This window comes from Peromyscus maniculatus, chromosome 7, assembly GCF_049852395.1.
Source record: "Peromyscus maniculatus bairdii isolate BWxNUB_F1_BW_parent chromosome 7, HU_Pman_BW_mat_3.1, whole genome shotgun sequence".
In the NCBI taxonomy this organism is placed as follows: Eukaryota; Metazoa; Chordata; class Mammalia; order Rodentia; family Cricetidae; genus Peromyscus; species Peromyscus maniculatus.
The window spans coordinates 10173067-10188101 of NC_134858.1; the positions used below are offsets into that span (position 1 = coordinate 10173067).

Below are 15035 nucleotides of genomic sequence, written 5' to 3' on the forward strand. Positions count from 1 at the left end.
AAATGGGCATTTCCTGAGAAAAGTCTGCCTACTGCTGCCAACCCCCAGTGGTAAGAGTCATTGCTCTGGGGTATTTTACTTCATATGCCCTCTGAGAATAAAACAAGTAACAACAAAACAAACTCTTTCATATTCCTTTAAATTTTAACATCAGTCCAGAAATAGTTCTTTTGGTGGGAAGAGAGATTGAGCCCAGGGTCTTGCTTGTGTTTGGCAAGCATTTTCCCATTGAGCTACATCTCCAACTTAAAACTTCTTATGTACGCTAGACAGTAGAGGATCCTGTGAAAGGAGGTACAAGAAACTCTCCTGCCTTGGAGGAGCATGTGGGTCTAGATGAGGATGTTTCTTGCAGTAAAGAGAAAAACTACAGTGTTAGCTTGGCCTTGACTTTTGGGTTATGCATCGTAGCAACAGGGGATATCCTAAGTGGTCACTTGTGGCCATGCTCTTCACATAACTCTTATTTCATACATGTATGTATAGCTCTGTTTCAATATCTTCATGAGAGTTATCTTTCTCTGGGTTTTGTCCTTCCTTCAATCTCCTTCATTAAATCATTCAATACTGAGTTGAACACCAACTCTGTCAGCCACTGGACCTGGAATACAACTGTAAACAAAAACCAGAGGAAATGCCTACCCTTGTAGAGTTTGTTGTCTAAGGTACCTTCTCCCTCCATTTTTGCCTCTCAAGCTGCTTTCTCAGGGTGACTTCTACCTTACTGAGCCAGGGATATTTCAGTGCATCTATTAGTCACTGTCTGTTGTATGGAGCCATCTTGTTCAGCAGCCTGGGATCCAGTTATTGCCCCATATTCAATCAACTGTTGACAGGCATCAGTTTAACTGGCAGCCCTCTTGAGGCTTGGTGGATTGCGTCAGTGGTCAGTGGAAGGACCAAGCAGAAAATGGCCTCCAAAGAAATGAGACTAAGATATTAGGAAAAACTTCAAATGAGAGCTTCAGGCTTGGCCTGAAGAAAATATAGGGTTGGGGGGGGGCAGGCTAAGGGGCATCATGGGAGCAGGAGATAGATGAACAAAGGTGGCTGGTGGGGTATTCAATAGCAGTACAGTAGTAAGTGCACACCTTCCAGCAGGCTTCCCACATGGAAACAATCACCAGAGCACAGATTACATCCAATTCAGGACTCTTAAAGAGAGAGACTTTGCCCTCGGACGCAGGGAAGCCACTCATAACATTTTCTTGAATGAGAATGATGCAGAAAAAGAAGGAGACATGGTTTTCCAGGCCGAGAGTTAGGAATATTAGTGTAATAGTCGTGAATAGGATTTATCCCCCACTTTCTCATTTGGACCCTGGGGTGAAGAGTAACCTGGATTTCATGACAGCTAGCTAATCAAAGTTGTAGTCTTCAAACTTGGAACATAATAAAAGTAATTCAAAATGAAAGATTGATTATCACCTCAATGACTTCAGAAGACAAAATGAAAACTATAAAATAGAACCACTCTGTCTCAGTCTTCTTTCTGTGATATGTAAACTCTTAACCTAGGAGTGGCCTAGGGAAACGTTTTATCCCAAATCTCTTGTGTTCTTTTTACACAGTATGTTTCATGTGTTATTTGTCTAACAATAAGTTCTTGCAAGCTGCACCAGTAGATGCCATACTGTCATGAATGAATGTATTCTTTTCTCTGCCTTAGGTGGCTCCTCCACAGTGAATTTAAACTCTAACCAGGCTTTGACAAACCCAGCTTCAACACACACCATTTTAACTCCAAACTCCAGCCTCATGTCTACATCTCACGGGATGAGAATGCCACTGTTATCCACAGCAGTTCAGAACATGGGGATGTATGGAAACCTGCCTTGTAACCAGCCTGGCACCTACAATGTCACTTCAGCAATGAATCAGCTGACCCAACAGAGAAACACAGCCCAGCTGATGACAAGTCAGAACAACCCTCTGATGCCACGGCCATCTCCCTTAGGGGCAACTAATGGCAACAACGTGGCCACCTTTGGAGCTGCATCTGTTGGCAGTTCACAACAACTAAGGCCAAATTTGGCCCACAGTTTGGCAGGCATGCCATCCCAGAGGTCATCGACTGTCATGATCACATCCAACACCACAGCAACTAACTGGGCTTCCCAAGATGTAACAGCCAAACAACAGGAAGCCCTCAAATCCACAGGTGCCCGCTTCCCAACAGCGACACCTGCAGCTTATACCCCAAACCAGTCATTGCAACCAGGAGTGGGGAGCCAGCCATTTTCCCAGAGGGCCGTGGCACCCCCTAGCCAATTAACGCCAGCAGTGCCAATGAGACCTATGAACCAAATGAATCAGACACTGAATGGGCAAAGCCTTGGTCCACTCAGGGCTTTGAACCTCAGACCTAACCAGCTGGGCTCACAGAGTCTGTCTAATATGAGTCCACCAGGAACAGGACTGAGTCAGCCGCGGACAGGCACCAACCAGCCACCATCCCTAACGCCCAACACTTTTCCTTCATCCAACCAAAGTTCCAGGGCTTTTCAAGGAACTGACCACAGCAGCGATTTAGCTTTCGACTTCCTCAGCCAACAGACTGACAGCATGGGCCCTGCGCTAAACAGTGATGCTGATTTCATTGATTCTTTACTGAAGACAGAGCCTGGCAATGACGACTGGATGAAAGACATCAACCTTGATGAAATCCTGGGAAGCAATTCCTAAGGAGAAATGGAAGGTGGTTTGCAGGCTTCAAGTAGTGCTTTCCAAGGACGCTGTAATGCCAAACTGTTGACATCCGGGTGCTCCACAGGCATCAATACGGAAAGCTGGCAGTAACCACAACGATAAACATTCTGGTTTGTGTGCTTGTTTTAAAAAAAATCTCGAGCCTGATATTAAAACACTGGGATCCTTTTTCCCTGCCTGAACATCAGGATGTGTTATCTAGTTTATCCAAACACAACTGTGATGTTGATGTGTAATTAACTATGTAAAATGGTCTTCCCAAGTTCCTTTTCCCGGTGAAGGAAATACAATGGAACTTGAGACTTGTTTCAACCCCATACCGTAGACAGGTGTTTGTTCTGAGCAACAGGCAGCAGACTGTCGTCTGCTCTAGTAGAAAACTATGCTTTGATTTCTCCACTATCCCTCCATTTACTTCTCCTAAAACTTGCAGGAAAGATTGAAATGTTATATGGTTGTTTGGAGTAAGAGAGAACCAGAGAACCCGGAAGCCATCCAGCAGATTCTATGATTTCTTCCCTAGATGCATTCCCCATTTTTGTAATTTTCCCACATTTTATATTTTGGTGGGATGCTGTGTCTTGAGATAAAAGAGGAATGCAGGGCTTTCAACTTGAATGGGGCTTCCCTACCGATTTCTGCAGATAACCGGGCTTGTCCTGACCACACTGAAATATCAGTGCACAGTTGCTTACATCAAATTACACTCCAAAAAATGGAACCTTGCCATGTAGGAGACAAGCATGGGCAGAAATACCCAGAGGTGTTTCTAGCTGTGATTGAGGCCCACTGTCCTGTTCCCAAGCAGAATGAAATTGAGCCTTGTCCTCCTATTTTTTGGTAGCCTGAGACTTATTTGTAAAAAATGAAAGTTTGGATCAGAGTGAGAAGATTAGAATGTCCTGTTTTGACTGGAGATAAGAAACAGGAGAAGGGTATGAGAGTTGGCACAGAGTTTAGAGGAAATCATAACTGAGAGGCAATAGAGCCTTACTTGGACATAGTACTTGTACTTGGGTCAAGAGCTGAGCCCAGTGTGGTCTGTATGTAGCCATCCACGCACTACATTCATGATACGGTGAACCTATGCCGTACGGTGCGGTGCCAGGGCCCTTCTTACCCAGGTTTCCTCCCTCAGGATTGAGTGCTATAGCACAGCATGGGTTTTGGGGGTCACTGAACTCAGTGCCCACATCTGTGTCCGCTGAAGAGCGGAGGAGATGTACAGATTTGAGGTGGCTCTAAGATACCACCACCACTTTCCTAAATCCAGAGGATCAAAGGCTACTCTCAACCTTTGAGTTATATACATTCACACACTTAAATATCAAGTGTGATTTAACTCAAGTCATCTGAAGCACCAAATCTTCACAAATCTGTTCAGAAAAGGAACTCGTTTTTAAAGCTCCATAAAGCCCTCTTCTAGTCTCTCTCCTTCTTTTCCGCTGCACCAATATCGCTGGCCCAGAATCTTTCCTGTGCTGATTTGTAAATATTAATAAATTACTTGTTTTTGTAAACTTTTGTAAAGAATATTTTGGTAGAAATACTTAAAACATATTCTTTGGATTATATTTATACATATGTGAAATAAATATACTATCGAAAGGTTATATTTTATACAAAAAGTAAATTGTTACCTTTTGTATGCTAATATACAAAGTTTTGTATAATACGATGGTTTATTTTTAGCTCTACACTTAAACCATAGGTGATGGAGTGGAAACTTTTAAGAACTACCAAGAGGCTTGTGAGATGAATTTATGTTCTGAAACCTCAATATGAAAGCATTCCAGGTTTCCATCCCTCCCCGCTGGTGTGTTTTCCAGCTCTAAATTCTTTATTATGCCCATAGTTCTCTTGTCTTATTTGATTATTCTGCTGTGCATATTGTATCAGTCCCTGTAGCACGTTCTCCTGCCTGTTTGCCCATTATACAAAACAATGTTTCTCCATGCAGAAAGAGAGGAAAAACAGTGTGTATATAAACAGGTTATTTTGTAGCTCCTCCAGATTACTGTACATATCTGCAGGATTTCTCAGTTGCAGCCCCCATAATTCAGCTTGTTTTCACCCTAACACAAATAGTACATTTTGTAACAGCTGTCCAGTTGTTCAAAGAGGCAAAGCAAACAGAATGGTTGGTTTTTCTTCTATCTTAATGTGAATTTCATAATTAATGTCTATTTATTCAGCTATTCATTAAAATACAGGATTCTTTGGGGGGATGGTGTAATCTATAGTTTCTGTTTGTTGGCAGCCTATTACCAAAGATGACGTAATTTTCCTGAAAGCTGAGATAATGACAATTTGATAGACAAACTTAGTAAGCGCCTGAAGATTTACAACGTAAGAGCTATTGGGATCCAAATTCCCATTTATAGAAACGCCAGACTACTTAATTGCTGACATTGTTTATCATTCTGACATATAACAGAGAAGGTAGGAGTCATTTTTCTTTCTTTTTTTTTAATTCAGAGACAAGAAAGTAATGTAGGCAAATAATTCCTTCTTGGCTTTGTGTTCGGCCCAATGAAATGAGTCACCAAGTGAAGTGCTGGTATTGCCTGCATTGCTGTCCTGAATCCACGAATGTAAAGATTTCAACTTGTAATACAAGTATTTTGTATTGTGTGTAATTCCATGTGTAAAAAAAAATAGTTTAAAAATTCAGAAGTGGTTTTCTTGTATGAAGTCATACAACATTACAGTTAGGATAACCAATGTTAATATCAATGGGTACATACACACAAATCACTCTTTTGTTAAAGATTTATTTTGTACTTTTTAATTATGTGTATGTGTGTGCATATGTATGTGTGTGTGCTGGTGCCTGCCAAGGCTGGAGGATGCCCTAGAGATGGAGTCACAGGCTGTCATGACCCAACTGATGTGGGACCTGAACCCAGGTCCTCTGAAGGAGCAGTGAGTACCACTCTTAGCTGCTGAGGCATCTTGCCAGCCCCTGTGAGACCATGTTGTGCAGGGAGCTTTAGATAATAGTAGAATGCAGACTCGTCTCTTTTCAATGTTCTTCCATTCACTTAGAAAGCTTGTGTATGCTTGAAATTTTATGTGCAAGACTCGGGAGACAGCTGGGTTAGTTCTGTGACTGTGGCAAAAGTACAAGGACATTTCAGTTCGTGGCACTCTTGTGAGAAGCTGGTGGTTCACACCACTGATCCTAGCTCTGAGGAGGCAGACAGACAACCTAGCCTACATAGTGTGCTCCAGACCAGCGAGGGAGCCCATCTTAAAAGAAGTGAACAGTGAATATCTGAGGTCACCGTCTGGCTTACACACATACACACACACACACACACACACACACACACACACACACATACACAACATGTACACACATGCAAGTACACATACACACTCATGCACAAAAATAAAATAATAAAATTTTAAAGGCATAACTCTCACTAAATGCTGGGGATACACTGATTAATTTTTGGCACTTTGGTCATTTTTCTGCCCTGATATGTGGCTCAGGAAACACGGCTGACTATATATATTTATTGACACAGCCTTCTACAGAACCAAGGTGGCTAAGAAAAAGGAACCGCTCTCATTTCTCCTGCCCTTCTAATCATGCTGGGAGGGGTCCATGTCCTTTCCCCTCACCAAAAATGGAAGTGGATAATGCAGCTATTTTTACTAGCTTTATCAATGGAATCATAATAAAATTGACATTTTATGTGGCCTTATCTCAAAGAATCTGAATGATTGGATGGAAAACAAAATTAACACTGATAAGAATGGATAACAGCTGGGCGTATTGGTGCACTTCTAATTCCAGCACTCGGGAGGCAGAGGCAGGTGGATCTCTGTAAATTCAAAGCCAGCCTGGTCTACAGAGTGAGTTTCAAGATAGCCAGGGCTACATATGCCCTGAGGGGGGACGGTGGGAGAATTAATAACATCAGTGTACATGAGGTGAAAGAAATATGCCATTCAGAACTTGCCTCTGACCTCCAGCCTCTTGCTTTGGATCTGAAGAGAAAGTGGAAGTACAGTAACAGACAGCAGACTCTTCTTGTGACAGGGACTAAAGGCAGGGGCAGTTTTTCATCATCTTATCCACAATGGCCATTGTATACTTATGTAACTGTGTTTCATCGCCCAAGAAAGAGCATGGTTGAGGTTGAAACAAAATATCCCTAGTCTAGAATTCTGTGGCTTATTTGTTATTTCACAAAACTAAAGAGTCCACTGAAAAGACTCAGGAGCATCCTTTGTAAGACGAAGAAAATCAGTTGTTCTTTAAGAAAATTTCAGATCGTCAGTCAACTTCATGCAACACAGCAATCATCTCCTTTAAGGCTGAATCATAAACAAGAATGCATCACTAGGAGGCCAGCTCAAGGCAGCAGACAAACAGGAAGGCTGTGCTGAAGCCCACACCATTGACCACGCCCACTGACCACGCCTCGAGGCGTGTGTGGGAGGAGGCGCCCGACGTCCTTTGTCGGATTCCGGGATTCCCATCAGCGTAACAAAATACCCAGGGAAGCAACTTAAGAAGGAAAGCGTTCACTTCCAGGGTCAGAGGTTTCCATCTCTCTGGAGGCAGAGCATGGCTCACAGATGGCAGTCAGGAAGCACCGGAGGAGAGCGCTCCGTCCGCTTCCCCTTTCCCCCTTGCTCCTCCCAAGCCCCAGCCTTTAGGATGAGTCAGCCTCCTTGTTTATCCCGGCTTGAACATCCTTTAGCTTTGCTAAAGTCCTAGGTGCTTCTCAGCCCAACCTATGTGGCAATCAGACATTTGCCAACACATTCTGAGTAGTAAACTTCACTAGTTAAGTATTAATAAATGTTTGTGGGTTTTAAACAACCATGTAATAAGCTATTTCATTTTCTATTCTATTCTCCTCTATTCTATTCCAAGTCTGTAGCCCAATTAAGTCTTGAACTCACTATGTAGCAGAGGATAACCCTGAACTTTGAGCTTTGATCTTTCTGCTTCCACCTTGGAAATGCTGGGATTACAGGCATGCTCCACTATATCTAGTTTTTCTCAGTTTTGGAGATTGAACCTTGAGCCTTGTGCATACTAGACAAAGAAGTCTACCAACTGAGCAACATTCCCAGCCCTTTTTGGTTTTGATTAAAAAAACAAAAACAAAAAACAAAAAAACTTTGAGTATCATTCCTAAATTCCTCATATGTATGGGTAGTACCCTAGAACCAATCAGATTCGAGTTAATGATGTATCTAACACCCTGTACTATGAAAATTAAGAAAGCATATTAAAACCAAATCCTGCCGGGCGGTGGTGGCGCACGCCTTTAATCCCAGCACTTGGGAGGCAGAGCCAGGCGGATCTCTGTGAGTTCAAGGCCAGCCTGGGCTACCAAGTGAGTTCCAGGAAAGGCGCAAAGCTACACAGAGAAACCCTGTCTCGAAAAACCAAAAAAAAAAAAAAAAAAAAAAAAACAAATCCTGCCACTCCTGGCCTGCATTCAGCAATGACAGAGGACTTTCATTTATACAAGTGGTATTTTAAGTTCCCCATTTGACAAATGTAAGTGCTTTTCAGTGCCAAGATGTGTGTGAATTCATAGATGTATTTAATAGTGGTTACAATTTTTTCATAGAAGAAAGAAGGAAGGGAGGGATAAAAATGATAATATATGAATGACTATATGAACACAGAGATGTCCCCCCACAGGAATCTTTCAGTGTGTGTGACAGAGAAAGAGAAGGAGAGAAATGCATCTCAGACAGGCTTAGAGAAAGGGGTTTACGGGGAGGCACAACAGAAATTCCTAGAAGATAGTCCTGGGTTGGGGCCTGGTTGATGCAGCAGTTCCACAGTGTCACTGGGCCTTGGTGCTCTCTCTCACTCTGCTTCCTGGGTCTGGGCTACAGCCTGACTGCTTACAGCCTGACTGCTAGCTTCCTGGGTCTCAGCTACAACCTGACTGCTTACAGCCTGACTGCTAGCTTCCTGGGTCTGGGCTACAGCCTGACTGCTTACAGCCTGACTGCTAGCTTCCTGGGTCTGGGCTACAGCCTGACTACTTACAGCCTGACTGCTAGCTTCCTGGGTCTGAGCTACAGCCTGACTGCTAGCTTCCTGGGTCTGAGCTACAGCCTGACTGCTTACAGCCTGACTGCTAGCTTCCTGGGTCTCGGCTACAGCCTGACTGCTCTCCTTTCTTGATGGCAGGATGAGGGCTAGAAGTTCCAGACTTGCATCCTCATATCAGCACAGATAAGGCAGAGTTTTCCTCTTGCACAGTGTCTACCTTGGCCACCCACTGACTGACTAGGCCGTGCCTCGTCCCATGAACAGGGTTGTGTTAACCTTACCCAAATCATGTGGGCTGAGAGTAGGAGACCTTCCTCACAAAGGAAGGTCAAGGCTTTCCTACCAGAAAAACAAAACAAAAAACCATGTACATCACAAATGTTTACTCCTTTTGGCTGCCCATTTCCATTCACACCTCTCCCCCCCCCCCCCCCCCGCACTTCCGGCTTTAAATCTCACTCACAGTCTTGACAGCTCCACCCCCTTCAGAATGCCACCAGAAGGAGGTATTCTAAATCTCATCTATTTGCTGCACCCATCTCCTGGTTCAGCACATCCAGGTGAAGCCAAGTCTTCTGCCAGGCTGAGATGAACCAGTGTCCAAAAGGTTCTGAACACCCAGTGTAACCAGCAGGCATGTGGCTGTGTGAAGAATGAGGAGTTGGATGTTGTGGTTTGAATGAGATGTCCACTATAGTCTTAGGCTCTGCACACTTGACCTCAGCTGCCGCATGGTTTGGGGAAGGCTTAGAAGGGGTGGCCTTGCTGGAGGAAGTACTCCCTGGGGGCGGGCTTTGAGAGCAAAAGGCCTCCACCACTTCCAGTGGTCTCTCTCTGCTTCAAGCTCATGGTGGAGGATGGTGAGCCTTCAGCTTCCTGCTGCTGCCATGTCTGCTGCTTGCTTCCCTGCCATGTCTGCTGGAACCATACACGCAAATAAACTTCCTTCTATAAGGTGCCTTGGTCATGGTGTTCTCTCACAGCAACAGAAAAGTAGCTGATACAGATGAGAAGTTAACATGCATTGGCCACTTCCCCCTGAACTGGTTTGCCTTTGAGCCTTCCAGGCAACAGGCAGGAAAGGGAAGTACTGAGCCTTCCCACACACCCCGGTTTGCTCAGGGTGCATGCCAGCTACCTTTCCCAGTGGGAATCCCTGTCTCCTTGTATGTTACTGTCTCCTCACTGTGTTCTGTGCCTGGGGTGGCCGGGGAGCAGCCTTCTCTCCAGCCTCACTCATCTTCTGGCAGAGTTCCCATTTCTCTGGCTTGGTGCAATAACCTTCAGCTTGAGACTCAGCACGCAGCCCTTTTAAAAGTTCTGCTAAGGGAAACAAAACCCCATCACTGCTTCAAGGGAGCAGAAAGCTTTTAATACAAGAAGCTGGGTACTCAGGTGACAGGCAGGTTGGAAGGCCACAGTAGGGAAGGCTACCCAGACATAGCAAAGGAGGAAGCCATTGCAATTCCCGAGGTAAACAGGCAAAAAGCCCAGGATGGAGTTCAGTTGCTAGGGCACTTGCCTAGCCATATGGAGCACTGATTTTGATCCCCAGTACTGAAAAGCAGAGGCAGGAAGATTCAGAGTTCAAGGTCATCCTCAGTTACTTAGAGAGTGCTAGTCCAGTCCCAGCTACATAAGAAAGAACAAAAGGAGAGGAACCCAGGATCACTGGAGGAGATGCAGCCACAGCATCTGGAGTCTCAGCTGCTAATGGAGATGTCACTGGCAGCAGAGAAACAATGTCACCTCCATCCCAACCTTTCTTTTTCCACTCTTCAGGAAACTCATTTCAGGTGCTGAACTCCACTGGAATATCACCTGCAAGAGTGAACTGCTGCAAAGAAACATGCCAGGAATGAGCCCGCCTTGACGCTGGCTGGGTTCAGCCTGCAAAACCTAGCTTTCTCAGCAAAGCCTGCTGAGTAAACGCCTTCTGTGCTTTTGAATACATCAGTTAATCCCAGTCTATTTATTATTATAAAATGATACCATTTAGGAAAACTAGTTGTGAGTACATGCACACACACATAGCATAATGGTTCCAAGAAGAGCATTTTCCATTTCACTGATTCCAAGAAGACATGTTTTCCATGTGTATTCTACAGAGCTAGTCATCACTTCCAGCCCATGTGAGGGAAAGCATTGTTATTGTATCACGGTCAGCTCCTTTTCATTCTTAGTGGGAGGTAGACTTAGCAGAACAGTGATGGTTTTACAGGAAACAGCATCTTTGATCTGGTGACATGCCGCATTTATCTGATGCATCAAGCGTTCTCGGGGGCAACCCTGACTCGCTGCAGCACTCAGACAGTGCTGCAAGGCAGCAGGCGTTATCACCGTGAGGGTGTTCAGGAGCCTTCTCTCCCTTCGTGGCACCTTACGGGGACAACACGGTGGCCCCAGCTGCTAGTCTGCATTCCAACCCAGATAAGAGAGGAAAAGAAAAAACTATGAACAGTAGAACAAAAAAATTGTCGTGTGTAGCAAGCCTCTGCCTTCTCATTTGGAAAAGACAGCCCATCCAGAGACCTCTTCAGCCACGGCTGTTTTGTGGCCTTTGGGTTTTGGGGAGAGGCTGAATGGCAAGTATGTAGAGTTGTTTCCTCTATAGTAAAGGACAGTGAGGGGCAGGTGGTTGTGAATGAAAGGATAAAGACACAGTGGGAATGAGAAACATAAATTCTAGATACTGACGGTCTGTGAAAGAACACATGCTCATACAATGCGGGCACACAGAACCAGGCAACAGAACTCTGTTCTGCTTTCCCACTGGATGAAGACTGCTGCGCTGGTATATTTTTATGCCTTTGTACATATGAAGAAGGAGAACAAAGCTGAGCCAAATGCTTCCGAACTCTTGCTGTAGCAGTCTGCTGTGAATAAAGAATTAGCATCTTGAACATACAACAATATGAAGATGATAGACAACAAAAAGCACCTTCTAATAGAAATAATTAAAATGCTAGATTTAAAAACAAAGCTTACTGAAAATCTGCAGATACAAAGATGGTGTGGTACTATACAAGCATAAACCCTTGGTCAGAAATAAAAACGCATGTTTATGGCCAACCGACCTCTGATAGAGCACCAAGGCAATTCAAGGGAACCAAAACAGTCTTTGGAAAATAGTTTCTGGATGTTCCTTGGGAATGAAGAAAGTGTCTTAAAATTCTATCATGGCAAAGGTTGCAAAACTCTGAAAAATACTCAAAATCACTAAAGATGGAGTCTTTGACTGGGACTGGGTATCCAGTTAGAGTGGCTGGCCCATGAGCCCAGGGATTCTCCTGTCTCTGCCTCCCTAGTACTGTAGTTAGAGATGTCCACTCCTGAGCCTGGCTTTTAAGTGGGTGCATGGGTGGAACTTGGATTCTCGAGCACTTTACCCACTGAACTATCTGAATAGTGTTCTTTAAAGGGACAAATGCTTATGGTCTGTGACTTAGAGCTCAATGAAGTTGTTCTAAAAAGAAAAGGTTTCTACAAACACAGCCACTGAAGTAAAGATACGGCAAACCTGGAGATGAGGTGACCCTGTGGAACCGGGTACTACTACACTAAAAACAGAATAGGGCTGCTATTCCACAGTATCCCATCCAAGAAGAGTGAAAAGGAAGTAAATCCTTGGCATCACACAGGAGGGGACACTCCCTTGAAGTCATGTGACCACAAGACATGTTCATGTGAGTCTGAGTCCGTGCTCCTTCAGTGGGCTGTCATGCGGGTGGGGAGAGAGAAGCAAGAGAGAGGAGAGGAAGGGAAAGAGAGAAAAGAGGAAGACTGGGAGGGAGGAGGGAGGGAGGGAGGGAGGGAGGGAGGGAGGGAGGGAGGGAGGGAGGGAGGAAGAGAAGACATGAAGCTGGGAGGGGGTAGAGTGGATCTGGGAGGAGTTAGGGGGAAGACTGAGTGATGAATATGATCAAAATACATTGTATGTACATAAAAATCTCAAAGGATAAAAACATATTAAAAATGTATGTGTCCATAAGCAAAATCCCGAGTGAATTTTGTATGTAAAACAGATCCTGAGTGAAAACTGTATGTGAAATGTTCCCTGAAGTAGAAATAAGCACCAGTCCTCTTAGCAGGCTCAGACATCCCTACAAAGCTTCAATGATAGCTAGTATCACGTCCCTTTTCAAAAATCCTGAAGTCCAGGGTGCACGCCAGAAAGCCGGCACCAGGTCCCCCATGGTGAAAACTGGAGCTAGGTAAACACATGCCCCTGCCGGTATATGCCCAGTCTTCTCCTAGCCCTGAAGCAGGCCGGGGGCACACCTGCCCTCCTCCACAGACCATACAGATTCCTGCAGTTGAAACTCAAGTACAACTCAGTCAGGATTGCGGTCGCTTCCACCACACTTCCTTCAACCTTGGGCTCCAGAGTAGCAGGCATATCGCCACCTGCTGGGGAGAAGCGCTCAAGAGTCAGCACAGGACTTTGTTGTGGAGTTCAGAGCCTAGCCTGACAAGTCAAGGCGAAGCACCCAGCACAAACAGAAGGCCCATCATAGAGACTGGGGCTCACAGACAGCAGACATAGACTGGTGGCCACATTGGGTAGAGAGACCTGTACCCTCCTCCAGAGACTGCAGCCCTCAGCATCTGTAAGTCTCAGGTGCTTCCAGCTTAGTGTCAGCCTTGTGGCCAAAGGACTCTCTCCAACAGTTATCTTCCACCTTGAGGAGGTTTCTCGCACAGCCGTCAACAGAACCGTGCGATTTGGTGGCTGCTGTGAAGGGAGCGGCCCCAAGCTCTCAGGGTAGGTGTAACCATGGCCTCAATAAACAAAACTCTATCATGACCTGAGCCCAGCAAGATCAACACAGTGCTCGGCCTGGCCTCAGGCCCATGTTGTTATGAATGGCCTACTGCTGAACAGAACTCATGGCCCAAGATAGGGACAGCTAGGGACAGCTGATCCTAGCAGGAGTATGATCCAGAGGAGCTGCTCTGAGGTAGTTTCGTGGGAAAGTGTTGGCCTAGCGCTGGCCTGCTGGGTTCAGTCCCCAGCATGGGGAAGGAAAGGAGGAGGAATCACAAAGAATAAAAACATGTTGAAGAGACATGTTCTAGTCACAACAGCCAAGAATTTGAAGGAGGAGGAAGAGAGAGAAAAAAGAATGAGAAGAGGAGGAGGCAAGGAGAGAAAGGAAATTAAAGAAGACCCATGAGCAGAGCTCATGTTCTCATGGGTCGAAATAAGCAATTTTGTTTTAAAAAAAAAAATACATACTACCCAAAGTGATTTACAGATTTAATGTAGCTTCCATCAGAATACCAATAGCAATGTTCATGGAAAGTTTATATGGAATCATGAAAAACTACCAATATGCCAAGCAATTTGAGGCAAGAAGAACAAAGCAAGGGTTATTATAATGTTTAACTATAAAACTTTTTGCAAATGTTTATAATCAAAACAGCATAGTACTGACATAAAATCAGACATAGGCTGATGGACCAAAACAGAGATCCCAGAAGCAAGCCCACATATCTACAACCAGCTAATTTTAACAGCGATGCATCCTTAGAAACATGGACTAGATAAGGCATATATACATATATTTTTCTGTAGGCCAGGCTGGCCTCAAACTCACAGAGATCTTCCTGTGTCTTCCTCCTGAGTTCTGGGATCAAAGGCATACACCACCACCGCCACCTGGCAAATATTCTTTTTTAAAAAACACTGCTGAATAAATTGGATGACCACTGCACAGAATTCAAGCTAGAGACATGGCTCTCACCAATTAAAAAGAAATCAGTTAAAGTGGATCAAAGAATTGAAGCTATGAAATACATAGAAGAAAATATAAGAGAAATGTTCCATAACATGGTGGTGGACACAGACATTTGGGGACACGGTTCCTAAAGCATCGGAAACCATAGTAAAAACAGACATGGATGACTGTCTTGAATGAGGGTGCCTCAGGGCCGCAAAGGAGATAGTCCACGGAGGGAGACAGCCTACAGAATGGGGGAAAGGTGGCAGACGATATACCTGACAAGGGATTGGTAGCCAGAATATATAAAGAACCCAAAAAACTCAACAGCAAGAAATAAGAATAAGAACCAAAATTTAAAATGGGAAAGCATTTAAAGTGGGTGAGCTGGCTCCAGCTGCCATAGGCAGGGGCAGGTCCATGGCTGTGCCTTCTCTGCCATGAAGGACTACATCTCTTTGGATGTTCATTCATTTTAATAAAAACCCGTATTTGAAATAATAGAAAACGTGGCCACACCAGAAAGAATCAGAGAGTAAAGTCATAGCTGAAAGAAAGGTCTC

At 44.5% G+C, this 15035-nt stretch overlaps 1 protein-coding gene across 1 annotated transcript in view; it reads left to right on the forward strand.

The window, feature by feature from the left end:
- Nucleotides 1-6072, forward strand: part of Maml2 (mastermind like transcriptional coactivator 2) — a 325754-nt gene extending 319682 nt beyond the window's left edge. Inside the window, exon 5 of the mRNA XM_006992794.4 lies at nt 1670-6072. Coding sequence (XP_006992856.1) covers nt 1670-2685 — 1016 coding nt within the window. The 3' untranslated portion in view covers nt 2686-6072. The remainder of the gene's footprint in view (nt 1-1669) is intronic.
- Nucleotides 6073-15035: the final 8963 nt, after the last annotated feature.